Raw genomic sequence first — 26,430 nt, forward strand, 5'->3', positions numbered from 1 at the left:
TTTCACTAACCTATTTTAGCACCTACAGTTGCAGTAATTCGTCAAGTAACTATTTCCAATAAAGTTTGACTTTGTGTAAACAGTAATCTCCTTGGAGCCAGATTAAGGGATGAGTATATGTATTTGCATTTCTTTTTGCTTTTAGATCTCCAAGCCTGCAGTGCCAACAACAAATTAAACAAAGTTTAGGTCACAAAGTCTGGAAAAAAAAAATGCTAACATAAGCCTCATTAAATAAAAAAGACGAAAAAAGTATAACTTACAATGTTTTGACAACGTGGTGGCCGTGATCTTTCCGCACGAGGATCTTCAGATATACTAGAAAAACTGATCGGTTTTCATCCTCGTCGGCGTAAAACGTGAAGTCTAAGAAAACTACAACCTCCAATTGAATGGTTTCCATCCGCTTTATTAGTGCAAACTGACCTTTGAATGAAGTTCCAGTAAACTTATCGTATAAAGTAGAGGCTTTCAAACCCACACAAACTCCTTTTTTTACCTTATCCACACTAGTCGTTAACTCAAAATCCTCAATTTTATAACCAACAATTTTATCTGAGATAATCCTCTTAGCATCTATTCCAAATGCACCAACCAAATACTCAATTACTGGTTTCGATACACTTCCTAGAGCATATATCCCGAGCACATATCCATGTAAACGTGTTGAATAACAGGGACAATTCGGCCGACTGAGTAATTTACATTCAGGGTTATGTTGTATTTGTACATAGACACAATATGCTTCGAGAGTGTCTGTTAAACATATATCATCAAAGACAATCATGAGCTATTCTCTGAAAAGAATTAATGTGTCATATTCTAAAACATTAAAATAATACAATTTAATTACCTCATATTCCAGACTCCAAATGTAACTTTGAAAACCTTGCTCGCAATTTCCATTGGCTGCATATTCATTAACGGCAGAAATTATGGCTTTAGGTTCTTCACAATTTTTAGTAGCCTCATCTAAATAGCCCATTGCATCGTTAGCCCACGTTGCTACCGTGTATGTTGTTCTGGAGGTATAGTGGAAATTTCTCCAACTTCAGGTTCAGGTATGGTCAAGTCACATGAAAAAGTTGGTGCATACCGACTATTCCAGATTTCTCCAAGAAAGAGACAAAGCCATGTACCGCCTATCCAAAGACAGGAATCGCCGACCCGGATCTAAGGCCAAGCGCCTCCCGGAAACGGAATTAGGATCCGGTCCAGGCCAACCACCGAAGCACCTAGGTGAGATGTTGGTATGATGCTTTTGGTTTTTGTTTTTAGGGTTTCTTTGTGATGAGGGAGATTATTTTTAATTTTCATATCTGATTATTTGTTTCTAAATATTAATATTATGTTTTTGTTTTTTGCAATATCTGAGTATTTGACCATGGTTACCTTTGTAGAACTCTCAACAAAATTTGCTAGAATTACCCTTTTAACTAGTCTCCATAACCATATGTACATGTTCAGAGTTTGAGGAAATATACTGAACAAAAATTGTTGTTTTTCCTTTCTGCATATATGAGAATTACCCTTTAATTAGTTTCATATCCCTAATTTTATTTGTTTTGATTAAGAAACGAACTTGCTATACCTAATTAGTTTCACAATTAAGTATCTCGTGTGCAAGTTTTTTTAATTTGAAATTAAGAAAGCTATGGTGCTCCCTTACTTTGGCTAAGTATGTGATTAGTTTGAATGAGATTGAGAATACAAAGTAATTAAAATGATATCTTGTATAGTTTATTAATTTGTGAACATTTCTGCAAACAAAATAGATGATTCAGGTGAGAAGAAAGAAGAAGAGGCTTTGGATGACTCTGACTCAACTACAACTTGAGAATGCCCCGCCTACTTTAAAGAAGAAGAAGAAACGTCGTCGTACTTCCAAGTGTTAAGTTTGCCTTCAGAAGTGCTGTGGCGAAAGTATGTGCCCCTATTCGTCTAGGATCCCGCCTGACGTGACTATTGTTGGTGAGGGCTATGAACTAGCTTGTAGGCGCTGTATTCGTGAGGATAATATGTGTGAGCACAATATGTCATATGCTCGTGCCATTTGCTGTGTTAATTGTAATGACTATGGCCACAGTTTTCTTGACTGCCCTATGCCAAATATGATAGCTGAGTTGAACACTGATTCCAGGCTAGACGTAGACGAAGTGACTTACCACATGCCCGTATCGCACAAATCATACAACTCATCCATTGTTTAGTAATGATTGCATATGAGTCTGCTGAAGCTGAGGATTTCCTGGAGTCTAGCGTAATTTTCTTTAGATGTATGCTGCAATGCTTCCCTTGATCTTATGGCAGGTTGTTGGTTATTTTATTACAATTCATATTTCTATAATATATACTTGGTAAGTGTCAAATATTTCCACAGTACGTATTATGTGTGTGGGTATATGTTTTCTGCCTACAATAAGAGCGTGCTTTGTGAGAGCATTGAGTTTTGCAGAGGGGAGAAGGTTGTGTGCAGGTTTTCATGGCTTCTTCATCCATGAACATGTCTGCAGGTATGTGTCGTTGTGAATGCTTCAACAGTTACATATAATGCATACATGGTATAAGGATTGTGATTTAGTTGATTGATCCTTGTGTTATTGGCTAGTGTATTAATCTTTAAGTCTATGTTTTCTCTTACATAATAAAGAGGACAAGGTATGCAGATGTTTGAGCAATAGAGACCTTAACTTATTGAGTACATACATTTTCTCCGCCCATTACCAAAAAAAAAAAAAAAACATTTTACAGCTTATTTTTCAATCAAGTTAAAAGTGTTACCAAGGATTCCAAGATTGTGTGACATACAAATTTGGTATTAGCAGAGTTGTGTTTTTCACTTTTGGTTCCACCACTTCACTAATGGCCCAGATTCCACCACCCTTCACGTTATCCAAGTAGTACACGAATTCCTTTTTCACCTTTTCGGATAAGATAACTGCGAGATCACGGATGAATTTGCTTGTCCAAAACCAAGTATCCCATCAATTGCTGTGGGAGATTTACCAAGATTCCCAGATTGTTTAGCTCCACACCTGTTCCATAAGAGATGCAGCTTAATACACATAACAAGAACATATAGCAACAACCATGTATGCAAACTCAAAGTAAACCAACTCAAAATGTAATCTAGTTTTGTTCCTCATATTATGCTAGTTTTAGTATGACAATTGTGCAAAACTCACCCAAATACTACGGTTCCATTTGTTGAGGTAGTTTGATGATTTCCAGTGACTTTATCAAGTTGGATATTGTCCTTGACATAGTAACTAGCAGTTATGCTTCCATCTCAGTACGAGATACTATAATTGCAAAGCATATCTGCATTGCAATCAGGAAGTTTTACCTTTGAATATGGAAGTACAAAACTCTTGATCACATGCAACCTTGCTTGAAGTTGAAGAGCCCTTCGAATCGTACATTGTGAGCTCAAACTGTATCATCAAGTAGCTAGGGCGAAAAAAGAAGGCAACGAAAACATACACCAAGATTACTTTTAGTAGGAAAATTCTGCTCTCTGCACAATTCACCCATAAAATGTCACTACCTGTATCAACCTGCACATGAAAGTCCTTTAAAGGGGAGCCAAGTCTGATTTTTGCAATGTAGAGCCTAAATCCGGCCAAACATAACATGTAAAGCAATAATAATTATCCAACATGCAATGCAAATGCAACCTGTAAGTTCTAACCTTAATTTACAAATAGGTTGTAGGTATCGAATTGTAATGCTAGCGGCAGCTATAAACGCATATGTTAAGCCAGTAGATTATATAACATCAACCGCAGAGAGGCTATTTGTGTGCGGCTTGGGATCGAGTTCTAGCCACCATTCCCTTTGTTTTAGCCAGCGTCCATTAACTACTAAAAAAATTTCCTATTCCGTTTCGGTAGGGCAATATTTTTATCTACTTGTTCTAGTTGTCCTTTTCTCGCAGTGGATGGCTTTTCACACCATTCATGAAAAATAAAGAGACTCCAACAATAGCCTGAAACTTACTAGTAGTTAATCGAACATTTGAAATAGCTTATCTAATTGAGACAAAATAATATTGGATTGACTTGTATGAATTTTTGTTTTATTTTATTTTAACGGGTGGGTCGGGTCTAGTTTAAAATCCCAAGTCTAGATTGTTCCAATCTTTAAAACAAGCTATTATGGGCCGGATTTGGAGGATATTTAGGGCTAAAATGTGGCGGGACATATTCATTGCAAATTCTCCTAATTTAATTGGGATTTTGTTTTCTAGTATATTTTGTTTTTATTTGGTTTCCTAGTCAGATTCTAAGACTTTTATTAGGAATGATCGGATAACTTATGTAGTATAAATAAGGTCTTTGGCTGGCCCCAACCTTTTCTCTTCTTCTATACGACTTTGGGGGATAGAAACTTGGCTAGGGTTTTGAAGAATTTGGATTTTTAATTTAAGATGTTTTTAATCCATACTGATGTTTTATACATATGTCCACACAGATGATTCATACTGATGTTGCATACTGATTGTCCATATACTAATTATGTTCTGGATAAACAAATGAACTTCAACACCTATGAAAACAATGAAACCAAAATGAAAGAATTAAAGCACAGTTTGGGGGAACAATTAAACGAGCAAATGGGAGTTGCGCGAAAAATCTTTATACCTCTTCTAAATCACGAGCACTACACATTGCTTGTGTTCGACACAGAAGAAAGGTATTTCAAAGTTTACAACTCTAATAGAAAAAACCTCCAAGAAGGTGAAACAAACATCCACAATGACAATGCATATAAAGTAGTAAGTGTAAATTCATTATCACTTATATTTTCAGTGATTTCCTAATATATTTTTCAAACATACGCTTAATTTGTATATAGGTCAAAATGGTCAAAGAATGGTACAACAACAAAGACAGATTATTCCATTTGCCATTGAATGAAAGGAAAAGTTTAACAACTGACTACATCCGAAGGAGCCCTACAAATGCAACTTTTGAAATGGATGAAGATAAACAATGTCCTATTCAGCTTAGATCGTAAGTATAATTGTGTATTTTGAATGTTTTAATTGAATTACTATTTTTTGTTACATATTTAAGGTTCAACTAATTTTTGCAATGAATAAGATAGTAAAATGATGTTGCATACTAAGTTTGGTATAACTGATGTTGCACATTATTAAGTCTGGTATAACTGATGCTGCATAATAATTCTGGTATAACTGATGCTCAATGATAAATGTTCAATGATAAAATGATTCTATACCAATCATTAGATTTCATAGAAAATAATAATTATGCATACTAAATGAGTCTACTATAACTAATGCTGCATACTAAAGTTATGTTCTTCCATAACTCAAGTTGTATACTTAGTCTGCTTTAGTTGATGTTGCATGCTAATTATGCAAACTTATTTTATAGAGATGATTGTAGTGTATTTGTGATGTACTACATCAAACAAATAGCAAAAGGCGAAAAGATGAAAAAGTCATTCACCAAGCGAGAAGTCAACTATGTGCGCCGTGATGTTGCTTCTCAAATAATACATCATAGATTGAGCTAGAGCATGAAGTTTGAGGAGCAAAAACAAGCAGCTGAAGTAGAGGACAAAAAAAACCATCTTGAACCAATAAAAAAAAAATCTGGACTTCTAACATTTCAATTGTTATGAATTTTGATATTTAAAATTACATTGTTATAACTCATTTTTACCAAAAAAAAAAAAGTAAAGTAAAGTGTATATGTTTATGTTTTTCGAATGTTACATTTCTTTTTTAATCTATCCATTTCAAATGTTACATAACTTTTTCAATCTGTTTATTCATTTTCTTCATGATATAAAACTTGCAAAATTGGGAACGGCAAGTTTCTCCTCAATAACTACTTGTTATAAAAACATGTATATAAAACTGATGTTGCACAAGTATTATGTTGCTTAACTAATGCTACACAAGTATTATGTTGAAAATTAATGTTTATATAAAATTGATGCTACACACTTATGCTGCACATGTATTACGTTGAAAAAGTGACATTGCATCTGAAGTATTAAGTTCGATCTATGCTATTATTTATCATTCATGGACATTGAAAAATAAGGCGAGGTTCAAAATATCAACCAATTGAAAGGATAAATTTAATTGAAAATATTTGATTCATCAATTACTATTGACCATACTAATAAAAATAGAGTAATATAAGTAAGAAATCAATTAATCATATGTGAGATTTGCCCATCCCACGCTTTTGAACCAATAGATTCATCGGTCAACAATGCCCCCCACACAAAACTTATGCCAACTGATTAAGATTCTATGAGTTGATACTGCACAAATATTAAGTTGAAAATTAAAACTGATGCTACACACGTAGTACTTTGAAAAATATTAAATGTTTATTGGGGGGTCCCCCCTAAAAAAAAACTTATGCCCAAGTGATTTTGCACGATTATATGAATTGATGCTGCATAAACAAATATATGTGATAACTATATTGCAAAAAAAAAAAGGAACTTCAATGAAAAACAAAAGAATGAGTTTGATGTTGCACAAAATATTACTTTGAAAAATAATGTGTATATAAAATGATGTTGCACACTGATGTTGCACAAGTATTACATTGATTATTTAAAATTGATGCTATACAAACATTACATTAAAAAATAGTCTCCTATCCATACAAACATGAACTCAATTGCTAAAAATTGATTCTTCATAAATTTGGGAACCAAAAATTGCAAAATACAACAAACTGATGTTGCATACAAAACGTATAACCTGATTCTACACCATTTTATAATTCATAGTCCTTTAAAATAAATATTTATATAAACTGATGCTACACAAATATTATGTTGATTAAATAAAACTGATGTTACACAATTTTCTAATCCGTAGTCTTTTAAATAAATATTTATATAAACTAAAACTGTACAAGTATTATGTTGATTAAATAAAACTGATGTTGCACTTGATTAATATGAGTTGATGTTGTACAAGTATTACGTTAAAAATTAAAGCTTTTATAAAAGTGATGTTGCACACTTATGTTGCACGCGTATTACGTTAAGAATTAATGTTTATATAAATTAATGATGCACACTTATGCTACAATACCCCCCCCCCCAAAAAAAAAGCTTATGCCAACTGATTTTGCATGATTTTATGAACTGATGTTACATAAACTAATATATATGATAACTATACTGCAAAAAAAAAACAAAAAGAACTTCAATGAAAATCAAAAGCAGCACAACGAAAAATCGTCTTCTCCAAACACTTGATCAAATAAGTTCAAAACCTAATTAAAATCTTCAAAACTAAAAAACCGTGACTGAAAAAACATGAACAATCCAAAACAACTAAATGCGACCAGTAAAAATCATAAAGTTAAACTGATACTGCACATAAATAATTGTATATATCTATGCATTTTAAAATGTAAATCTATAATAAATAAAACTGATACTGCACAAATATCTATAATACAGTGCAACACAAAAAATGCCAACAAGGATGCTGAGCACTAATGTTGCACACTTATCTGTATAATAAAAATAATGCTACACAAAATATATACAAATAAAATAACTGATGGTACACAATTTTCTAATCCATAGTCCTTTAAATAAATATTTATATAAACTAATGTTGCACAAGTATTATGTTGATTAAATAAAACTGAAGCTGCACAATTTTCTAATCCATAGTCTTTTAAATAAATATTTATATAAACTGATGCTGCACAAGTATACCCCCTAAAAAAACTTATGTCAATTGATTAAGATTCTATGAGTTGATATTGCACAAGTATTACGTTAAAAATTAATGATTATATAAAAGTGATTATGCACAGTGATGCTGCACACTTATGTTGCACATATATTACGTTAAGAATTAATGTTTATATAAACTGATGTTGCATACTTATGTTGCACACGTATTACGTTAAAACATATATTTCTCATTAATGGTTACAAACGTTGACTAGATATATTTCTCATACATATCATGTAAATTCATATGTTATAAAATTTCTAAAATCTGCCAAAAGACCACACACCTATTGCCATATGCTTTTATTCCTTGTCATAACCATGCTCACATACTAGAAAATGATAATTTTACAAAAGATTCCATACCTATAGCCATGTGTTTTAAGTTGACAATCGATCATTTAATTGCACTTTCTCACAGAGAACAAATTGAATTTAAAGACACACCCATTAGTGTGTTCATGTAATTATAATATTGTACGTATGAGTTACAAGTTTGAAAGTTTTATTTTCTGTGCTATAAGAAGTCATGTTTAAATTATACGAGTGTTGACTTTATTATTTTTTAATGAGCAAATCAATTAGATCAGCTATTTACTAAATCTTGTGTCACGCCAATAAGATTAGCCATGTTCATATGCTCAATATTATTCTCGTCTGGTGCTTTATGAAAGTTGACAATAGATCAATCGTTCATTTAGTCGCACTTCAAGTTTCTTAAAGAGAATAAATTGTCGTTGTGAAGCCAACCTAATACTGTCATTTATAAACAAATGGTAAAAGAAACCAACTTAATACTATCATTTTGTGGCTTCAAGATGATTTTGCTACTCACAAGCAGGGGTGTGGCTTGATTGTTAAAGATCAACACCAGCCCAATTGGTGTTTGGATTCTAGAAAACTCTAGCAAATACAGTAGCAAGCTTGGAAGGCTGAAGCTTCTAGAAGACTTGCAGTTTGTCCAGTTGCAAATGAACTAGATTTTTCTACTTCAAATTTGCATGTAAGGTGGCAGGGCATGCATTGAAAATGCTAGACAATTCTAGAACCAATGTATAACTACGGTTCTATTTGTCGAGGTAGTTTGATGGTTTCCAGTGACTATCAAGTTGGATATTGCCCTTGACATAGTAACCATCAGTTATGCTTCTATCTCCGTACGAGATACTTCAATTGCAAAGCATATCTGCATTGCAATCAGGAAGTTTTACCTTTGAATACGGAAGTACAGAACTCTTGATCACATGTAACCTTGCTTGAAGTTGAAGTGCCATTCGGATTGTACATTGTGAGCTCAAACTGTATTATCAAGTAGCTTGGGAGAAAAAAGAAGGCTCATTATTTTCTTTAATGATATATGTTTAACAGACACTCGAAGCATATCGTGTCTATGTACAAATACAATATAATCTCGAATGTAAATTATTTAGTTGGCATAATTGTCTGTGTTGTCCAACTTGTTTACATGAATTTACAAAACTGAAGCCCGATATATATATATATATGTGTGTGTGTGTGGGCGCGCGCGCGCTCTAGGAAGCAAATTGAAACAAGTAATTAAGTGTTTTGTTAGATCGTAAGACGATTAGCTCAGAGGAAAATCATTGGTTATAAAATTGAGGATTTGAAGTTAACGAGTGGATGAGGTAAAAAAGCGAATTTGGTTGGCTTTGAAGGCCTCTGCTTTATCTGATAAGTTTACGGGAACTCTATTCAGAGGTCAGTCTAGTTATTTTGTATTTTATTTTTTTTACTTAACTTTGTATTAATTGAGACATAATCGCTGAGTATATTTGGAATTTTTTTTTATTTGTTTGCACTATTAAAACGGATGGAAACCATTCAATTGAAAGGTGTAGTTTTCTTAGACTCCACTTTCAGTTTTACCCCGACCAGAATGACAACGGATCAGTTTATCTAATAAATCCAAAGATCCTCGTGTGGTACTTCCAAGTGTTCAGTTTGCCTTCGCAAGGGCTGTAACGAAATTATGTGCCCCTATTGGGATAGGATCTCGCCTGGATTGACTATTGTTGGTGAGGGTTTGACAAACTCTCCAACCTCTAGTCTTTAGGTTTCTAGTCTTTTGAGTATGACAAAAATTGTTGTTTTTTCTTTTTTGCATATGGGAGAATTACCATTTAATTAGTTTCATATCCCTAATTTTGTTTGTGTACTTTCCTATAAAGATACGTCATGCCAATTGTTTTAATTAGTTCCATCTGGGTGTGGGTTAAGGTGGTTGGTGGTTATGCGGATCTCATCATGGATATGTCTGAAAAACTTTACAAGTAATTCTTTTCCTCATTACTTTACATTCGTTTGTTTTTGCATATTTGTGAAGCAGTCGTATATATTAGTGTCGTTTGGGGTTTTTGATGGTTCAATTCAAGTTTACATCAATGTGATCATGCAGTCGTGTGTATATAGTTAGTTACTAAACCCTATTGTTGAATGGAAAAGGATCATTGTCGGATTCTTTTCATGGGGATCCTGTGATCGTGATTGTTTATCGTATATCGTACGGTCAGTTTTTGTTAGGTACTATTTATATTTAATTTTAAATTTCAATTTATTTCTGATCGCATGATGCACGATGAACGGTCACGATCACGGAATCCCCAAAAAAAGGATCCGTCAAGAATCCTTTTTTTTGTTGAATTTCCTTATTGTGTACTTTTTTATAAAGATATGTCAGGTCAGTTGAAACCCCTCAACCGAAGAGGTCATCTTGTAAAGGGAAAACGGGATACTCAACAACTGTCATACAAGCTAAGAAAAATGAGAATGACGCAGTAGTTGGTGGACGGGGGAAAGTTAGTGAAGTCATGCACAATGTTGAATCTTTTAATTACGGGATAAAGGGATTGCAAAATGTGGTGTTTTGCAAAAGGACTATTTACAAGTAAGCTTGACAAGAGGAGAGATTTTTCAATTTACCTGAAACACATGTCATTATACAAATTGTGATATATTTGCTTAAAAAAAGAGAACAACTTAATAAAATAAAACATCCTACCACTTATATAATAACATGTGGTGTACCATTCGTGTTCCGATCATAATGAAATTTCTTTCAAAGAAGAGTGATATTTTCTGACATTAAAAAACCTGAGCTCAAGATTGTTTGGCTTCTTGAAGAGGTGGAGGTGGAATAAGTTTTTTTTGTTTTTGTTTTTTTGAAGAAAAGAGTGGAATAAGTTGGATGCACTTAAATTTATGAATTATATAATATGCTATTGACAGCATATATGGTTCTGATGGGTTGTTTATTTAAATTTGGACAAATTGCCTTAATGTTGTACTAGTAGGTGATGTTGCATCTGGGCTCACGTGCCTGGACCAGCACGAGCTGGAGTGCCTGGGGCTCCATGGCTTGTTGTGGACAGAAGGGCTGCAGTGGCTGCCCGAGCTGGGCCGCCCGGATTCATCTCCTGGATGGGCCTGCTCGCCTGGGTGTTTTACTAGTAGAGATGTGCGGGGGTGGGGGCAGTATGGTCAAGTCACATGAAAAAGTTCTTAGAAAGAAACAGAAGATAAGACCCAGGAAGAAACCGAACGGAGGGTTTTGGTTGAGGGACACAGAAGAAGAGGAAGAGGAAGAGGAATTTCAGTAAGAGGGAGTGAGGGAGGGAGGGAGGGGGAGAGTGTCTCGACCCGAAACCAAGCGACCGGAAAGAATCGCAGCTTTCAGAAAGCTATGGAGTCAGAGGCAGATCACACACACACTGAAATTGACCAGATTGAAGAACACTGTGCGCGCCAGCTGCTTTGCTTGACGGAACAGTGTACCGGACAAGGGCCGCGGTACACCCACATTGAGAAAAACGAGTTCTTGCATAGAAGGTAAGTTACAATCACTGTCTCTCTGTTAGTTTTTAGCTTCGGCATGAGTTTTGTGCAATTGGGTTTGTGGAAATCGAACTGCATTGGTAGATGACTTGCCAATTTGTCTTCTGGGTTTCTCAATTTGTTGTCTTTGCCTGTAATGTGGGCTCTGTTAAGTGTTTTAATCGCCGGATGCAGTTGGGAGGATTGATGGTCTGTTTCATTTTTTTTTGAATCTACACTGTGAGGTTTAGGGTTTAGGGTTTAAGATATATGGTATGCAATTATTTGCTCACTTGAAAGTAATATCAGCCTGAGAGAACCAATGAGACAGAACACTGTTTAGTTGCAACTTTTATGTGCTAATCGGTTCAAGGAAAGGTTTTTGTAGTTGGTTATCGTTGGTTATTTATTTGTATTAGCAGTTGACAGTTTGAAATTATATAACAAGGTTTCTTTCTCCCTCTATTTATTTATTTGCAGACACAAGATACAAACGGAGGAGGATATTGCTATATGTGAATGCAAGTATGATGAAAATGATCCTGAAAGTGCATGTGGAGAGAGGTGCTTGAATGTACTAACCAACACGGAATGCACTCCTGCGCATTGCCCTTGTGGTGTCTATTGCAAGAATCAGGTAAATATTTTTTTTTTCCTCTGGTGTTGTGTTTGTGTGTGTGTGTCTTCTCTCCCACCTCTTGCTCGTGGGTTTGTGAATATGGATCTGTTTGCTTGCATATTATTTCTTCATATTTGTCTTTTTCTGTTTATATGTAAGCCTTCGTGGCATCGCCATGTATAATTCAGGACTTTGTTTATTGTGATTGTAGAAGATTATAATACTTAACCAATTTGTATTTTATTTATTTTATTTCCAATTGTCTTTTGTATTTGCCAATTCATATTATCCTCTTGTAATGTTTATCAGCATATTGGTTTAGTATTGATCTTAACTGATTTTTCATCTATCAAAAGTTTCAATTCTTCACAGAAAGAATAAGATGTTATTCACACTCACCCCAACGCATGCACACTCCACCTGCCTCATACTAATGATTATATGCTCACAGACATAAGCGTGTACATGAAAGTTGTCTATGGCTTGAAAATTGTGACTTAACTGTTTTTGTATGGCAATGGGGGCTTGTAATTTTTTATGGTTCAGAACGGTATAGTTTGGCATGTAGATGGAAATTCTGAACAATAGATATATTTATGGGTTCTGCAGTTCAGAATTTATGGATGTGCTTTTAGATTTTGTTTTTGGTCAGTAATGAGATTTACAACATTAGGTTTGTCCAAGCGCAATCCAAGTTATAGAAGGTATACCTTCGTCCTATTATTGGGAAACCACTCTGTTGACTTAGCATTTTTGGGATATTCGTTAAAGTTGACAAACCATTTTAGGGTTATTCCTTTAAGTTTAGTTTTTCTTGGTTGGGGACTGGGGGAGTATGAAATTATGATTAGTTTGCTTGTGCGGTTATTTTGGTTAATCTCCTTTGTTTGATGGACAAGTTTTCATTATTTGTTGCCTTTGTTTCGTAAAACTTTTATTATTTAAGAAAGAGTAAATATGGTGGTGAGACCACGGTTACCAATGGAGTTGGAGTTTGTTACCAAATACAAGGAAAGTTTATATTTGATAGCAACATCATCCTATTTGTAACCACAAAATTTAGTTAAAGTTGGGTGAGGAGAAATAGATGAGGTTGGCAATGGCACCACTATTCAATCTTTGTCTTTCATAGTTGCATCGGTAATTCTCTATTTTTTGTAACATTCTTTATGCTGTTTTTTAATTTTCTAATAAATTATCTGGAACACCTTTTCCTTTTTCGTGAAAATATTGGGATAATGATGTACTTAGCGTGAGTTTAAGATAATTTGAATATTCAATTCCTTGTTCAAATACTATGAAATTTCTATTATTCATTTATGATACCTTGTTTGTTTACTGTCAACAGAGATTTCAGAAATTGGAATATGCCAAGACAAAGTTGTTTAAAACAGAAGGTCGTGGTTGGGGTCTTTTAGCTAATGAGAATATAAAGGTAATAGCCTACTAGTTTTATCTTGATTTGTTACAACTGTAAAGTGACTCCTCTTTACCTGGGTTCTTTGCCATTCAATTATTTAGTTGAGTCAATTATATACACATTACTGGGTTTTAGGCAAGTTTCTGGTAGCTTTTTTTTTTTTTCTTTTTGAAACATTTGAACTGTATAGTGCATCTTGGTATGTTATTTATCTTTGGAACTTTTGTTTTTACTCAACTGAGAACCTTGAAGTTTTATAAGTCTATGAGCTATTTATAGTTTCTTTATCTTTTGAGTGAATCTGTAATTTCTTGTAAGCTATTTGATTTGCTTTACACAATGCAGGCAGGACAATTTATTATTGAGTACTCTGGGGAAGTGATATCATGGAAAGAAGCAAAGCAAAGATCTCACGCTTATGAAACTCAAGGTGATTTAATAGGCTTACCAAATATATGTTTGTATTACTTTATTTGAGGCTGAATTCAATTTCTGCATTGATGTAGGTCTCCGAGATGCATTTATTATTTCTCTCAATGCCTCTGAATCTATTGATGCAACTGAAAAGGGAAGCGTTGCTCGTTTTATAAATCATTCATGGTGAGCCTTATCTCGCAAATCTTTTTGGGAAAATTTTGTATATCTTTAGAACAACTAGCTGTTATTTTATTTACTTGCCCAAGTTGAGATTGAGTTATTACACCTTAACGTTTTCAGCCAACCAAATTGTGAGACAAGAAAGTGGAACGTGTTGGGGGAAATTAGGGTTGGAATATTTGCAAAACAAGATATATTGGTAGGAACTGAGCTGGCATATGACTACAATTTTGAATGGTATGGGGGAGCTAAGGTTCGCTGCCTCTGTGGTGCTTCAAGCTGTTCAGGATTTCTTGGGGCAAAGTCTCGTGGTTTTCAGGTAATTTATTGATTGAACATTCTGGATACAAGTCTTCATTTTAGATATTAAAGATGAAAAAGAAGTCTTTTCGAGGGTGTGTTATAGCCTATAAGTGGCTGTTATCTCCATAGCTGTACATTATCTATTTTCTCATTGTAAAATTATCTGGATACTGCCGTTGAACTAGAAAATTAAAATCTTGCCTGTGATGCATAATGCAAGTTCTGCAATCTTTCTGGTTACATTTTTATTTTTTTGATCTTTTCAGTTTCTTTTTCTCTGGGCATGGTCCCATTGTTTGCTTTGAAATTCATTGCCTAACCTCTCTAATGCTATAAACTTTCCAGGATCATAATTACATATTTTATGCTTATAAAATGGTTTTAGGGGTTTGCAGTTTCTATCGGTTTGCAATTGTCCTACAAACTTTTATGGGGGTATATGTCTGACGCTTAGTTTGGAGGCATTGTTTCAAATAGCGTAAAGAAAGAAAAGCTTAGGCATTCCTCACAGAGACAACCCGAAAGTGTCTTTAGGCATGCAAGTGTTCTGTGAAATTTCAAAAAAGTGTGGTGTAAACCTTTTCTTTGAGTTGGTATGCTTTAGCAAGCTCACACTTTATTTAAGAAAAGGGAATTCTTTTGGTATGGGCTTTATGTTATTTTATTTTTTGACACCCTAGTAAATAGAACCCCAAGTCTCTATCATTCAAACCCTGCACAGCGTTACCACAACCAATTGACTCCTTCAGAAGCATGCAACGAAAAACTTGAATGGTTACTATATGGCAGCATCTCCATCATCAGTTGGGAGTTGAACAGTTGGTAACTTCCAATTTTTGTTCTTTTAATGGCTTTTATTCTTGCAAAGAGGGTTTTATAGAGTTCACGATATTTTAATTAGGCTCTTAATTGAGAAAATTAGTAAACATTGAGGTGTTTGGCAGATAGAAATCTCTGGTTTTATCTCCTTTATTCCCTCAGAAAGGCTACTAACGACCTGAAAAATAAATATTTACGGTGTCTCATGGACCAGTTTATTGGGTTTCTTTAATGATTTTGGCTTTGCCAAATTTGGGACCAAATTGGGTTGTTTTTGACATGTTGAAATATAGGGAAATTTTGTGGTTATAATGTTTTAGGCTTGACCAGCGCACTCTAAGCTTTAATAACTCTTCTTAATGACCATTATAACCTTTGAAAAATGACTTAAAACAACTTAATTCACATCTAAAATGTTTTCCAATTACTCCACCATAGCTCACTCAGGCTTATACCCACCCTACCATCCAATACTAACCATAACCCCATCACAATCTTCAAAATCAGCCCTTCATCACTCCATAAACCCCAGTCACATAATACCACCCATATTGAGTTTCTTGGTCAATGGAGCATCAAATCATCATGTATGACAAGTCAGTGAGAATGGAAAGGTATGTTATTTGCCAAATTAGTTGAGCTTGTTTTGTTCTGGTGGTTACTAAAACTGGGCTCACGTTTTGTTTGGTTACTCAGAGCTGAGCACCAAATGTACTGTGCAGTTATATGTGGCCGAACAACCATTCATTAAGTGTAGCCAGATATTGCTGCAGAGGACATTTGGCGTGTGACCAGAAATGGCTGCACACCAACAAGAAAGTGGAGCCAGTATAGCCACACAATTCTTTCTATGTGCTGTATTCTCTAACAGAACACTGACCAAATTCTATATCTAAACTTGTTTTCTCTAATGCAGGGCGAAACTTCTTCTCGAGGTAGTGGGGTTGGCTCAGAATGTGCAACGGGCTACACAAGTGAATTTAGGAGTAATGAGGTTACCAACTTTATCTTTAAATTGATAATGGAATTTATTATGAGATAGCTTCATTAGCTTTGGGTTTGGTGGAAGTGCTTCCAATAGTGACTATGGCTTCCTCTTGTAACATATTCTTTGTTCAAACTTGTTTTGAGAATGCAGGACAACAATTCTGCTCGAGATAGTGGGGTTATCTCAGACTGTGTAATGGATTTCACAAGTGAATTTACTACTTATGCGGTAACCGACTTCGTCTTTAAAATGCTTTTGTCCAATAAGAGCCACATGCATATTTTGGGTACTTACATGCTAGTTTTATTTTGTTTTGTAGATATTTAAGACTAGAGAGTCCTTGATGCAGTGGGCTCGTCGGACGGGCAAGCGAAATGGATTTGTTATTGTGACATTACGATCTGATATGGATTGTAAGAGTACAAAACCAAGAGTTACATTAGGTTGTGAGAGGGGTGGAAGATTTAAGGAGAAGAAAACTAGGGCTGCCAAAAAAAGACGTGGGACAGGCACAAAGAAGTGTGGGTGTCCTTTCACATTGAAAGGGGAGAAGTCAGCGAATGGGGACGGATGGATGCTAAAGGTTGTATGTGGAGTGCATAACCATGCATCCACTGAGTATCCTGATGGGCGTTCATATGCAGGGAGGTTATCGGAGCAGGAGGCTTCACTCTTGATAGACTTGTCAAAGAATTTAGTACGACCCAAAGAAATCCTGAGCACATTGAAGCAAAGGGATGAACTCAATGCTACAACCATAAGGACGATCTATAATGCACGCCAAAGGCAAAGAGTTAAAGAGAAGGCGGGAAGGTCTCAAATGCAACAACTGTTATGTAAGTTGAATGAGCATGACTATGTCGAGTGGCATAGGAGGTGCCCTATGTCAGATAGTGTGCAGGACTTGTTTTGGGCGCATCCTGTGAGTTTGGAGTTGTTACGTGCATTTCCAACCATTTTGATGATAGATTGCACGTACAAGACCAATAGGTATTATTATCCCCTACTAGAGGTTGTAGGCGTCGCATCCACTGATATTACATTCTCAATTGCATTTGTCTTTTTGAATTCTGAAAAAGAAGACAACTACATATGGGCATTAAGTAAATTGCGTGGTGTCATGGTGGAGTGTCCCATGCCAAATGTAATTGTCACAGACATGGATTTGCAATTGATGAGAGCCATTGAGGTAGTATTCCCTACCGCTAAAAATCTTTTATGTAAATGGCATATTAATAAGCATGTGTTGGCCAAATGCAAAAACTTGTTTGAGTCCAAGGAAAGGTGTGATAGATTTATTATGAAGTGGAATGTACTGGTGACCTCTCCTACAGAAAATGATTACATACGGGAGCTGGCAGTGTTACAGAGAGAATTTAGTATGTACACTGAGGTCATGGAATATGTTACAAACACATGGTTGAATCCTTTCAAGGACAGATTTGTGTCGGCTTGGACGGACATGATCATGCATTTTGGTAATGTAACATCAAACAGGTAATTTCATGAAGTTATATTACTCATTCAATGTTACATCATTGGTTTACTATGAAGTTTGTAACTTTGTGTTAACATGTTTGCAATTTTTTATGTTTTAATAGGGCCAAGGGTGCACATACCAAGCTTAAGAGGGAACTTGGTATGAGCCTGGGAAATTTTGAGGGTTCTTTTGAGAGTATACACTCTCTTATTGAGTTACAGCACACTGACATAAAGATATCTTTTGACAAGTGTTTGATGGTCACACAACAAAGCTTCAAGTCTTCAGAATTCAAATATCTGAGAGGAGTTGTATCTATGTTTGCATTGGAGAAGGTGTTATCTCAGTCCAAACTAGCCACCTCAATTGGTGTTGATGGTTCAGGATGTGGTTGTGTCATACCCCGAACCCATGGTCTACCTTGTGCCCATCAGATTGTGAAATACAAGAGGGAGTGTCAGCCAATTCCTCTTGAGTCTCTTGACCCCCATTGGACGAAACTTGATATACTACCTCCTAGTTCTGCTCAGGATTCTATGGATGTGAATGAGTTTCCTGAGTTGGAGTTGCTTCAACAATACTTTCTGGAGGCAAATGCAGAAAATAGGTTGATGCTCAGGAAAAGAGTGAGAGAACTTGTAGCACCCTATACAACTAATCTTGTTGAACCAGGAGTTAAGTCCAGATTACGAGGTCAACTGAGGGAGAAAATTGATATGTCCACTCAACAAGATCCATATGCATTTGATTTGAGATCTGCATCTGTGGATAGTCACTCACCTAGCCCAATGGATGGTCAGCAAAATTTTACACACAAGCAAATGGAGCAAACCAAGAAGAAGGTAATAAAGATACCAGTTACTAAATCGAATATAATACAGTTACCCATTTATACATAAGGTTTCATATTCATGCAGGTGTACCGGACGCTGTCAATGAAAGGTATTTCGTATATTGATGCATTCCCAATTGGATTGAGGCCCTTCATTCAGCAAGTCAAGGATGTATGTCAGGATGGTCACTGCGGGTTTAGGGCAGTTGCTGATTTAGTGGGAATGGGTGAGAATGGATACTTGCAAGTGCGTAATGACTTGCTTACTGAGTTGTCTTCATTTTCTGCACATTATGGCGAGTTGTATGGCAGCACAGACAGGGTTCGTGAGTTAGCACAGATACTATCATTCTTTGATGAAGGTAGAGCACCATTTGATAGATGGATGATGATGCCTGACATGGGTCATCTTATAGCGTCATGCTATAAGGTCGTGCTTTTCCACTTATCATCTACTCAGTGCCTAACCTTCTTACCACTTCGGTCGGCACCAGTTCCTTTGCCAAGGCGTCGACAGATTGCTATTGGTTTTATGAATGATTGTCATTGCGTGGAGGTATGATACCCATAATAATGGACTGTTCTATATCTTTTGTAGAAAGACAATTTAGATTAATGTTACATATGTTTCTTGTAGGTGTTCTTAAGGCCAGGGCATCCTGTGCCTCCCATTACGTCTGATTGGATCAGATATCATACACCAGCTGCACAAGGATGGGACACTGTGTATACTAGTTGTATTTTACGCTTCAAATCTCTTGTCAGCTCTGATCAAATCTGACTCGGTCAGGTGCAAGTCACAAATCCAAACTGTCTGAAAAATATGCTTAGAATGGTCAGGTTTGATCACGTATATGCACAAATGTGCTCTGAAAGGAGATACCGTCTATATGCACAAATGTGCCCTGAAGGAGAGGCCATGAAGTGGATCTTGTTAGGAAAGCTGCAAATCCCACCATGAGGATCCAAACCCTACACAAATAATGGAAACAGATATTTCCAGTGATATAGACTTAGTGGTAAAGTGTTAAACCTTATAGTATGGACAGGGCATCCTATATGTCGCCTGTTACGAAAGCTACCAGCTTCTCTTGTATCCTACAGATCATTCATAGTGGCAGCATTTGACAATTGTGGTATCCAATGATAAACAAACGGTTGGCCTGAGATATACCATGTATCCCTCCATTGCTCCAATACCATACCTTGTTAGGTGCCCCAAATGTAATGTGTAGGGGAGGGCCACAAGTCCCCATACATACCATTCATACCATCTCATGTTACCAAAATACCTTAAGTATACTATAGTAGATTATACACACTCGTGCACCACTCTTATCAGTTAACTGTACATGTCAACTTACAAACAATACACTTTGTATCTTGATCGTGCACATATCAACGAAATTGGGAAGAACTGAGAATCCTTTAAAACCCCCCACATTATTGTATCGGTCTTCCATCAGTAGTGCTTTCAATCATAAAATCAGCATACGAGAAACTAGTTTCTCTATACTGTGTGTTTTTTTAATGTTCCATGTAATTTTTGTTTAATCCTATTTGTATTAGCATACTTATCTTGTAGGGCATGTTTTGTTTTATTTATTCATTTCGTTTCTTTTTAGCATTTAGCATTGGGTGTTCATAGGATTTCTGGTGTTCATTTGCTGTTATTTTGCCTTTGTCCGAGTACTGGTTTGCTTCTATTTATTATTAGCAGTTAGCGTTGTGTATTTATAGAAAGTTCTGGTGTGTATTTTACTGTTTTTTTTTCCTTTTGTTCAGTAAATTGTTCTTCTTACTAAATATTTTAACCTGTGTTGTGCAACTGTTTTACAAACAGGAGGATACTTACCTATGGGAAGACGATGATGACAGGTAATGTACCATACATTGGGATGCATTTCTCCTCAAAGTTTGTTTTTGCAGAATGGATTGCTGCATGAATTTCTTACTTTAACATGTCTTTAGCCTGTGTTTTGGTCGGCCTGCATGCACTTGCTTCTTGTAGATTCATACTTTAGTTATTGTAGTTCTAAATTTTGTTCCCTTTGATTAGTTCCTCATGTTCGCGTTATAGGCATGAGTAAATTGTAATCTAGCAACCACACTTCTTCAAAGTAGTTGTGTTTGTCGGACAATGACACAGTGCTTTTCTACATGGTCTGTATGCATTTTCTACCACCCAACACCCTTTCGACATTTTCCCAACACTTCGATGACATAGTTGAGGTGAAAATTTAGTATTTTCTTAAGAAACTGTAAAAACTTTAGGTGGATGTTATACGATAGGAAAGGGTTACATATGAATACTTATTCTTATATTTTTTGCATTTCTATGTTGTTATTTTTATTTTTTTCATGACACTTACAGAGCTAACGCTGTAGTACTTTATATGGTGTTAGGACTTCGGTTTTACATTCCTTCAATGAACCTTGTTTATACCATACTTAGGGCCTCCGTATTTAGACCTTGTATAAATACTCGGGGGACTCAAAGGTAATTATGTAATAAATGAAGAGGCAAATATGTAATAAGTGAGGAGCCCTTATTCTATAAAAGGGCCTCCTCACCCTCACAAAAAAAGGGCTCTCATCCTCACCCTAAACAGAGGCTCTCTCAAACTCTCTTTCTTTGGGGGGACTCCCCCTCACCCTTGTAATCCATACATACAGTTAGAGAGAAATACAATCAACATCAGTGTGGACGTAGCCCAAACATTGGGTTGAACCACGATACATCTTGTGTTCTTTACTTTCTTGCAGATTCATGGTCAGATTTACGTTGTTTCAAGACCTCTCCGGTTTTGTGCATCAACAAACCTTTTGACTATCAACTTTAGATGAATTAATTACAAGCTAAGTATGCATAAAGATGAAACTAAACTGTAAAACAATAAAGTGTACACTTCCTGCATCCATGGTGTGTGGTATTTTAGTTTGTTAAAACTTGTCTTGTCATTGTTGATGTGCCAGTGTCGTATCCATGCCTCTTCATATTTTATAATTTTTTTTCTTTTCCTGTAATTATATTGTTTGTAATTTTGTATACTTTTGATAGATGGACACATTTTTCGTCTCTATAAATACTTTTTTTTTCCTTAATATGTATATTTTGTGCTTCCTATAAAAAAAATAATTCTTGTTTGACCTGAACTCTTGAGCCGTTTCAGACCCTTGACTGGACTGATAGGGTAAAAAGAGGAAACTCTTCATAGAATTATGAGTTTTGTGGAAGACTGAGTTTCGAGGATATCCCCGTTGAAAGGTCCTAATAATCAACTCTAAAATCAGTTGTTAGAATCAATAGGTCTTCAAATCGTTCATTTGGAAAAATAGAAACCCTTTTTATTGGATGATCAAGATATTTTCCAAAAATCTAAATTCTTGATCAACGGGGTAACAATATCACTTTTTTTGTTCAATAAGATACATGAATCAAATGAGTGGATCAGTGCAAGTAGTTTCCACTTCTCTGGTGGGACTGGTTATCTTGCTAAATTTCAGAACTATTCTAACACTTTTGGCCTATGTAGTTGAAAGGTATAGGTTTTAGACACAGTTTTATCTTGACTATGTCTTAGTATCAATGTAAAATCTTTTCGAAACATGCCACTCACTCGCGCACGCACATAGATATATAGAGATTTTTTGAAGAAGTGCATTCTATTTACGACTTTCTTTTAATGTTCACATATAACTGCCTCTTTGTGACAGATATTCCGTTGAGAAAATTCCGCTGTACGATTCTGCAGAGGATGAGCCTTCGTCTAGGCTTTTCAGGGCTGTGAACTCCTCAAGCTCTGAGTTTGATGTTGATGGGATGATGGAGAATGTCAATGTGGATTCTGAACATCAGTTGATGTCTACTGCTCTTGTTGTGCAATCACTTGATTCTGTTCCAATGGAAGGTGTAGTTATGGAGGTAAAAACAGAAGTGAACATGGAGAGGAAACTTTATTCAGAAGACAATCAACTGGCTATTTCAGAAAAGAATGCAATTATATCTCGTATCCGCAGTAATACTGCAGGTCGGAATTATCACATCGGATCAGGGTCCTTGTCAAACAAAAGATCAAAACAATATAATGGAAGGTTGAAACATGGTGCACAAAAGCAAGTCGACGCCAAATCTGTTGCTGCGCTTTTAGCGTCAAAGGAAGCACAAGAGGAAATTTTAAACTATGAGGTATTTATTTTTCAGTTTTTTATTGATCTCGTCGGTGGACCAAAACATCGTCATTAACTTTGCCCTTACATGGATATGTATGCTCCACGGAGTTGTGTTATTTATGTTTTGTTGTAGTATGGTTTTAATATTTGAACTGAAATGATTTTGTCACACTCTCAGCAGTGGTCTATTATCGAAACTGTTCATGTTAAAACTTTTGCTCGCAGCGGATGAAAAACGATGCTGCCACTCATCTTGAATCTCTATACAATGAGATACGACCTGCCATTGAAGAACATGAAAGGGACAGCCAAGACAGTGTAGCTACAAGTGTAGCTGAGAAGTGGATAGAAGCTTGCTGCTTGAAACTCAAGGCAGAATTCGACCTATATTCTTCCATTGTTAAAGGCATTGCCTGCACTCCTCGAAGGCCATTTGCCGAAGCTGAACCATCTGACGGCAACACCGAGAATGAGATCAAGTACTTGCAGAATTGATCTTTCTTCCAAACATGTTCATTGGTTTGAAACCGAAAAACCAATGAAACGTTACTCGTGTTTTTACCACCATGAGATTTTCGACTATGATTCTGGGACTATTTTTACATATTCGGCGTTGTTAGCTACCAATCTACGTATTATGAAGCTTCATTTTCTTCCGGAAATAATCGACTTGCGGTTGTTATTACCTATATATTTGATGATTCAGATTTGATATAGTTTGGGGTTTTGATTACTTGGCTGGAACCTCATTTCCATTTCCACATCATTTCCGTAGCACGGGACCATGTGATGTGAGTAAAGTCAAAACTAAACAAAGTTTCATTGGAGGAGAGAAATTAGGTATTGAATATTGCAACGTGAATTAAACCCATTATTTTTATTTATTTTTTATTTTTTCTTCACATATCGTGCAATATTGTAGTATGAGAATAAGAGACGAGAGATGGACCGAGAATATCCACTTGAGAATGTTGATAGCATCCTCTAATATATTTAGGGTGCATAATTAGTTGAAAGAACATGTGTTTGATGATGAGGTGTAAAGTAAGTATACACCATAATTATGGTGACAAGCAAAAATGATCCTATTTACTTTCGGGTGATTCTAGTCAAAACTAAACAAAATTTCATTGGAGGAGAGAAATTAGGTATTGAAAAATAAAGTGAAGGGAGATGTATATGTGAATATTGCAACGTCAATTTAAACGTTTATTTTTATTTTATTTTTTTGCATAATTGATTTTTAGTATGTAAATTAAAAAATAGCCAATTTTGATTATCGTGCAATATTAAAGAACGAGAAGCAGAGGCCGAAAACTAAATTTAGAATATGAGAATGTCGGTAGCATCCTCCAATATATTTTGGTATGATTTTATTTTTGGTAACTTTAACGAAAAGCTGTCAGTACTGTTCATTTAACGAAAAACCACATTTTTACACTAAAAAATCAATTATGGTACTATTCATTTTACCATTTATTTTGTCCTTTATCGTTAAAACTCAAAATTTTAAAGCCTTTTTCGTTAGTTTTGTTTTATTTTTTCAGAAAAATATTCAATAATTTGGGTTTGGGAAGCGTAATTTTGCCAAGACTTACGGTCCTTGTAATACGTTCACCATAGACAATAATATTTGATGTTCAAAGTAAACGAATTAGGCGTTGACTCGTCGTCCTGGACTAGCTTGCTGATCATTTCATTACAACCTCCCCCATCCATTTCTCAGTCAAAACCAACCTTCCACGAACCCCCTTTTGCTTCCATTGCCGCCTCCTCCCTCCCTCCCTCCCTCCCCTTCTCCTCCACCACATCCACATCCACATCCACATCCACATCGATCGTATATCTCTCTCACTAAACCCACTCCCTCTCTCTCTCCCCCGATCAACTTCACTACGTCCATGGACAACTCTCTCCAAGCCGTACTCGCAGCTGCCGCCAGCTTCTTCTTCGTAATCGTCATCTTCACCGCCGTCTACCTCCTCTTCAAGGGCTCAAAGAACAAATCCACCCGCTCCCGCCAAGCCCGTCCCCTCCGCAACCCGGCCGCCCTCTCCGCCATCAGCTTCGACGAGAGCACCTCCTTCGATCCGTCCCTCAAGTTCTCCATGGAAGAAGTCGTCAAGGCCACCAAGAACTTCTCCGCCGATCTCGTTGTCGGTGACGGCGGCTTCGGCCTTGTCTACAAGGCCCAACTCTCCGACGGCCTCACCGTCGCGATCAAGAAGCTCGATCCCGACGCGTTCCAAGGGTTTCGGGAATTTCAAGCCGAGATGGAAACCCTAGGTAAGCTTCGCCACCCGAACATCGTCAAAATGTTGGGATACTGCGTCTCCGGCGCCGATAGGATATTAATTTATGAGTTTATTTCCAAGGGAAATCTCGACCGTTGGCTTAATGACTCGTCGTCAACGGACGGTGACGGTTATGATGACGCGCCGGGGTTACGATTACCGTTATCTTGGAAAACGAGGATTAAGATCGTTAGGGGGGTGGCGAATGGGTTGGCATATTTGCATGGGCTGGAAAAGCCCATTATTCATAGGGATATTAAGGCCAGCAATGTGTTGTTGGACAAGGATTTTGAGGCCCATATTGCTGATTTTGGGCTGGCCAGGAGGATGGACTCCTCCCAATCCCACGTGTCGACGCAGTTTGCCGGCACGATGGGGTACATGCCCCCGGAATACAAGGAAGGGTTCACGGGAGCAACCGTGAGGGCGGACGTGTTTAGCTTTGGAATCTTGATGTTGGAGGTTGCGACCGGGAGAAGGCCGAATTTGCCGACCGTGCACGACGGGAACGAAATGGGGTTGGTGGAATGGGCTAGGAAAATGGTGGAACAAAATCGGCAAATGGAAATGGTGGATTCAGGCATTTCGAAGGAGGATTTGGATGAAGGGGGAGTTCAGGAGTATTTTAGCATTGCCATTTTATGTGCTTGTGAGATTTCAAGACAAAGGCCGGCCATGAAAGAAGTCATTGAAATGTTGAATCAAATTTCGACATGATATTGTTAGTGCATTTTTTGTTGTTGGTGTGAGTAGTGTTTGTTTATTTTATGGAATGTTAAATAATGTTGCTTGGAGTGTTCATGAAAGGGGATGTAAATATTGATGTTAAGCCAATTAAACAATGAAATGCCACAAGTAGGAGAATTAGTATTTAAATTATTTTATTGTGTATTTTCTATCTCATTAATTCTATTTGGACTCACAAAATTGACATGATTATTCTCTAATACAGGTGAGTTTCACATATAACAGTAGGGCTCACTCTATGAAAGAGTAAGGGGGCATTTGTTGGCCCTCCTTAACTCTCATTGGACTGGACTGGACTAACAGTTAGTCCAGTCCGTGTTTGGTACCCGCTGGGACTCAACTTAATGAGACTAAAGGGGATTCGCTCCGACTATCTCCCTCGCTAGGAGGTCTTAGTGAGAGCGCTCGTGACCATGGGACTGCTAAGCCTTCGTCTGGTCTGTCCTCGTCTCCTCTCATCCACTCTCTGCTCTCTGTTTTCTTGAGCACCGATAACCACCATCACACCACTACTCCCAAATTCAGTGAGATACACTGCTAGCCCAACACCACTCTCTCGAGATCCAAGGAAA

General features: G+C 36.5%; 2 protein-coding genes, 1 long non-coding RNA gene and 1 pseudogene across 10 annotated transcripts; 3 read left to right on the forward strand and 1 right to left on the reverse strand.

Moving 5' to 3' along the window:
- Positions 1-801: 801 nt before the first annotated feature.
- Positions 802-2,134, forward strand: LOC103436099 (uncharacterized). The gene is made up of 2 exons (XR_529517.4): positions 802-1,239; positions 1,776-2,134. It is a non-coding gene; the product is annotated as an uncharacterized lncRNA (long non-coding RNA).
- A 643-nt stretch (positions 2,135-2,777) lies between these two features.
- Positions 2,778-3,635, reverse strand: LOC108173370 (aspartic proteinase 36-like; annotated as a pseudogene).
- Positions 3,636-11,239: 7,604 nt separating this feature from the next.
- Positions 11,240-23,550, forward strand: LOC103436100 (histone-lysine N-methyltransferase ASHH1). 8 transcript variants are annotated; one of them, XR_011581172.1, is made up of 15 exons: positions 11,258-11,601; positions 12,067-12,223; positions 13,554-13,640; positions 13,971-14,055; positions 14,132-14,225; positions 14,343-14,541; positions 16,261-16,338; positions 16,483-16,560; positions 16,652-17,829; positions 17,934-18,654; positions 18,730-19,200; positions 19,282-19,434; positions 20,488-20,522; positions 22,362-22,833; positions 23,043-23,550. XR_011581172.1 is itself a non-coding variant. In XM_008374510.4 (12 exons), exons 1-12 carry the CDS (start codon positions 11,456-11,458, stop codon positions 19,423-19,425), a joined length of 3,438 nt encoding a protein of 1,145 aa, XP_008372732.1. In that variant the 5' UTR covers positions 11,258-11,455; the 3' UTR covers positions 19,426-19,815. The 8 variants fall into 8 exon arrangements, 4 of the variants coding, with proteins under 4 accessions (XP_008372737.1, XP_008372732.1, XP_070678247.1 ...); XM_008374510.4 differs by lacking the exons at positions 20,488-20,522; positions 22,362-22,833; positions 23,043-23,550 and having other exon boundaries at positions 19,282-19,815; XR_011581175.1 differs by lacking the exons at positions 11,258-11,601; positions 12,067-12,223; positions 13,554-13,640; ... (1 more) ...; positions 14,132-14,225; positions 14,343-14,541 and adding an exon at positions 14,734-15,958.
- A 918-nt stretch (positions 23,551-24,468) lies between these two features.
- LOC103436101 (leucine-rich repeat receptor protein kinase EMS1-like) lies at positions 24,469-25,990 on the forward strand. Its single transcript, XM_008374516.4, has one exon. It carries the CDS (start codon positions 24,719-24,721, stop codon positions 25,826-25,828), a length of 1,110 nt encoding a protein of 369 aa, XP_008372738.1. The 5' UTR covers positions 24,469-24,718; the 3' UTR covers positions 25,829-25,990.
- Positions 25,991-26,430: the final 440 nt, after the last annotated feature.

The sequence above is a fragment of the Malus domestica genome, chromosome 05, assembly GCF_042453785.1.
Source record: "Malus domestica chromosome 05, GDT2T_hap1".
Taxonomy (NCBI): Eukaryota; Viridiplantae; Streptophyta; class Magnoliopsida; order Rosales; family Rosaceae; genus Malus; species Malus domestica.

Coding starts and splice junctions, on each gene's coding strand:
- LOC103436100 (XM_008374510.4), top strand. CDS start 11,456: ATGGAGTCAGAGGCAGATCACACACACACTGAAATTGACCAGATTGAA. Junction 11,602..12,066: donor AACGAGTTCTTGCATAGAAG/GTAAGTTACAAT, acceptor ATTTATTTGCAG/ACACAAGATACAAACGGAGG. Junction 18,655..18,729: donor TGGAGCAAACCAAGAAGAAG/GTAATAAAGATA, acceptor ATATTCATGCAG/GTGTACCGGACGCTGTCAAT.
- LOC103436101 (XM_008374516.4), top strand. CDS start 24,719: ATGGACAACTCTCTCCAAGCCGTACTCGCAGCTGCCGCCAGCTTCTTC.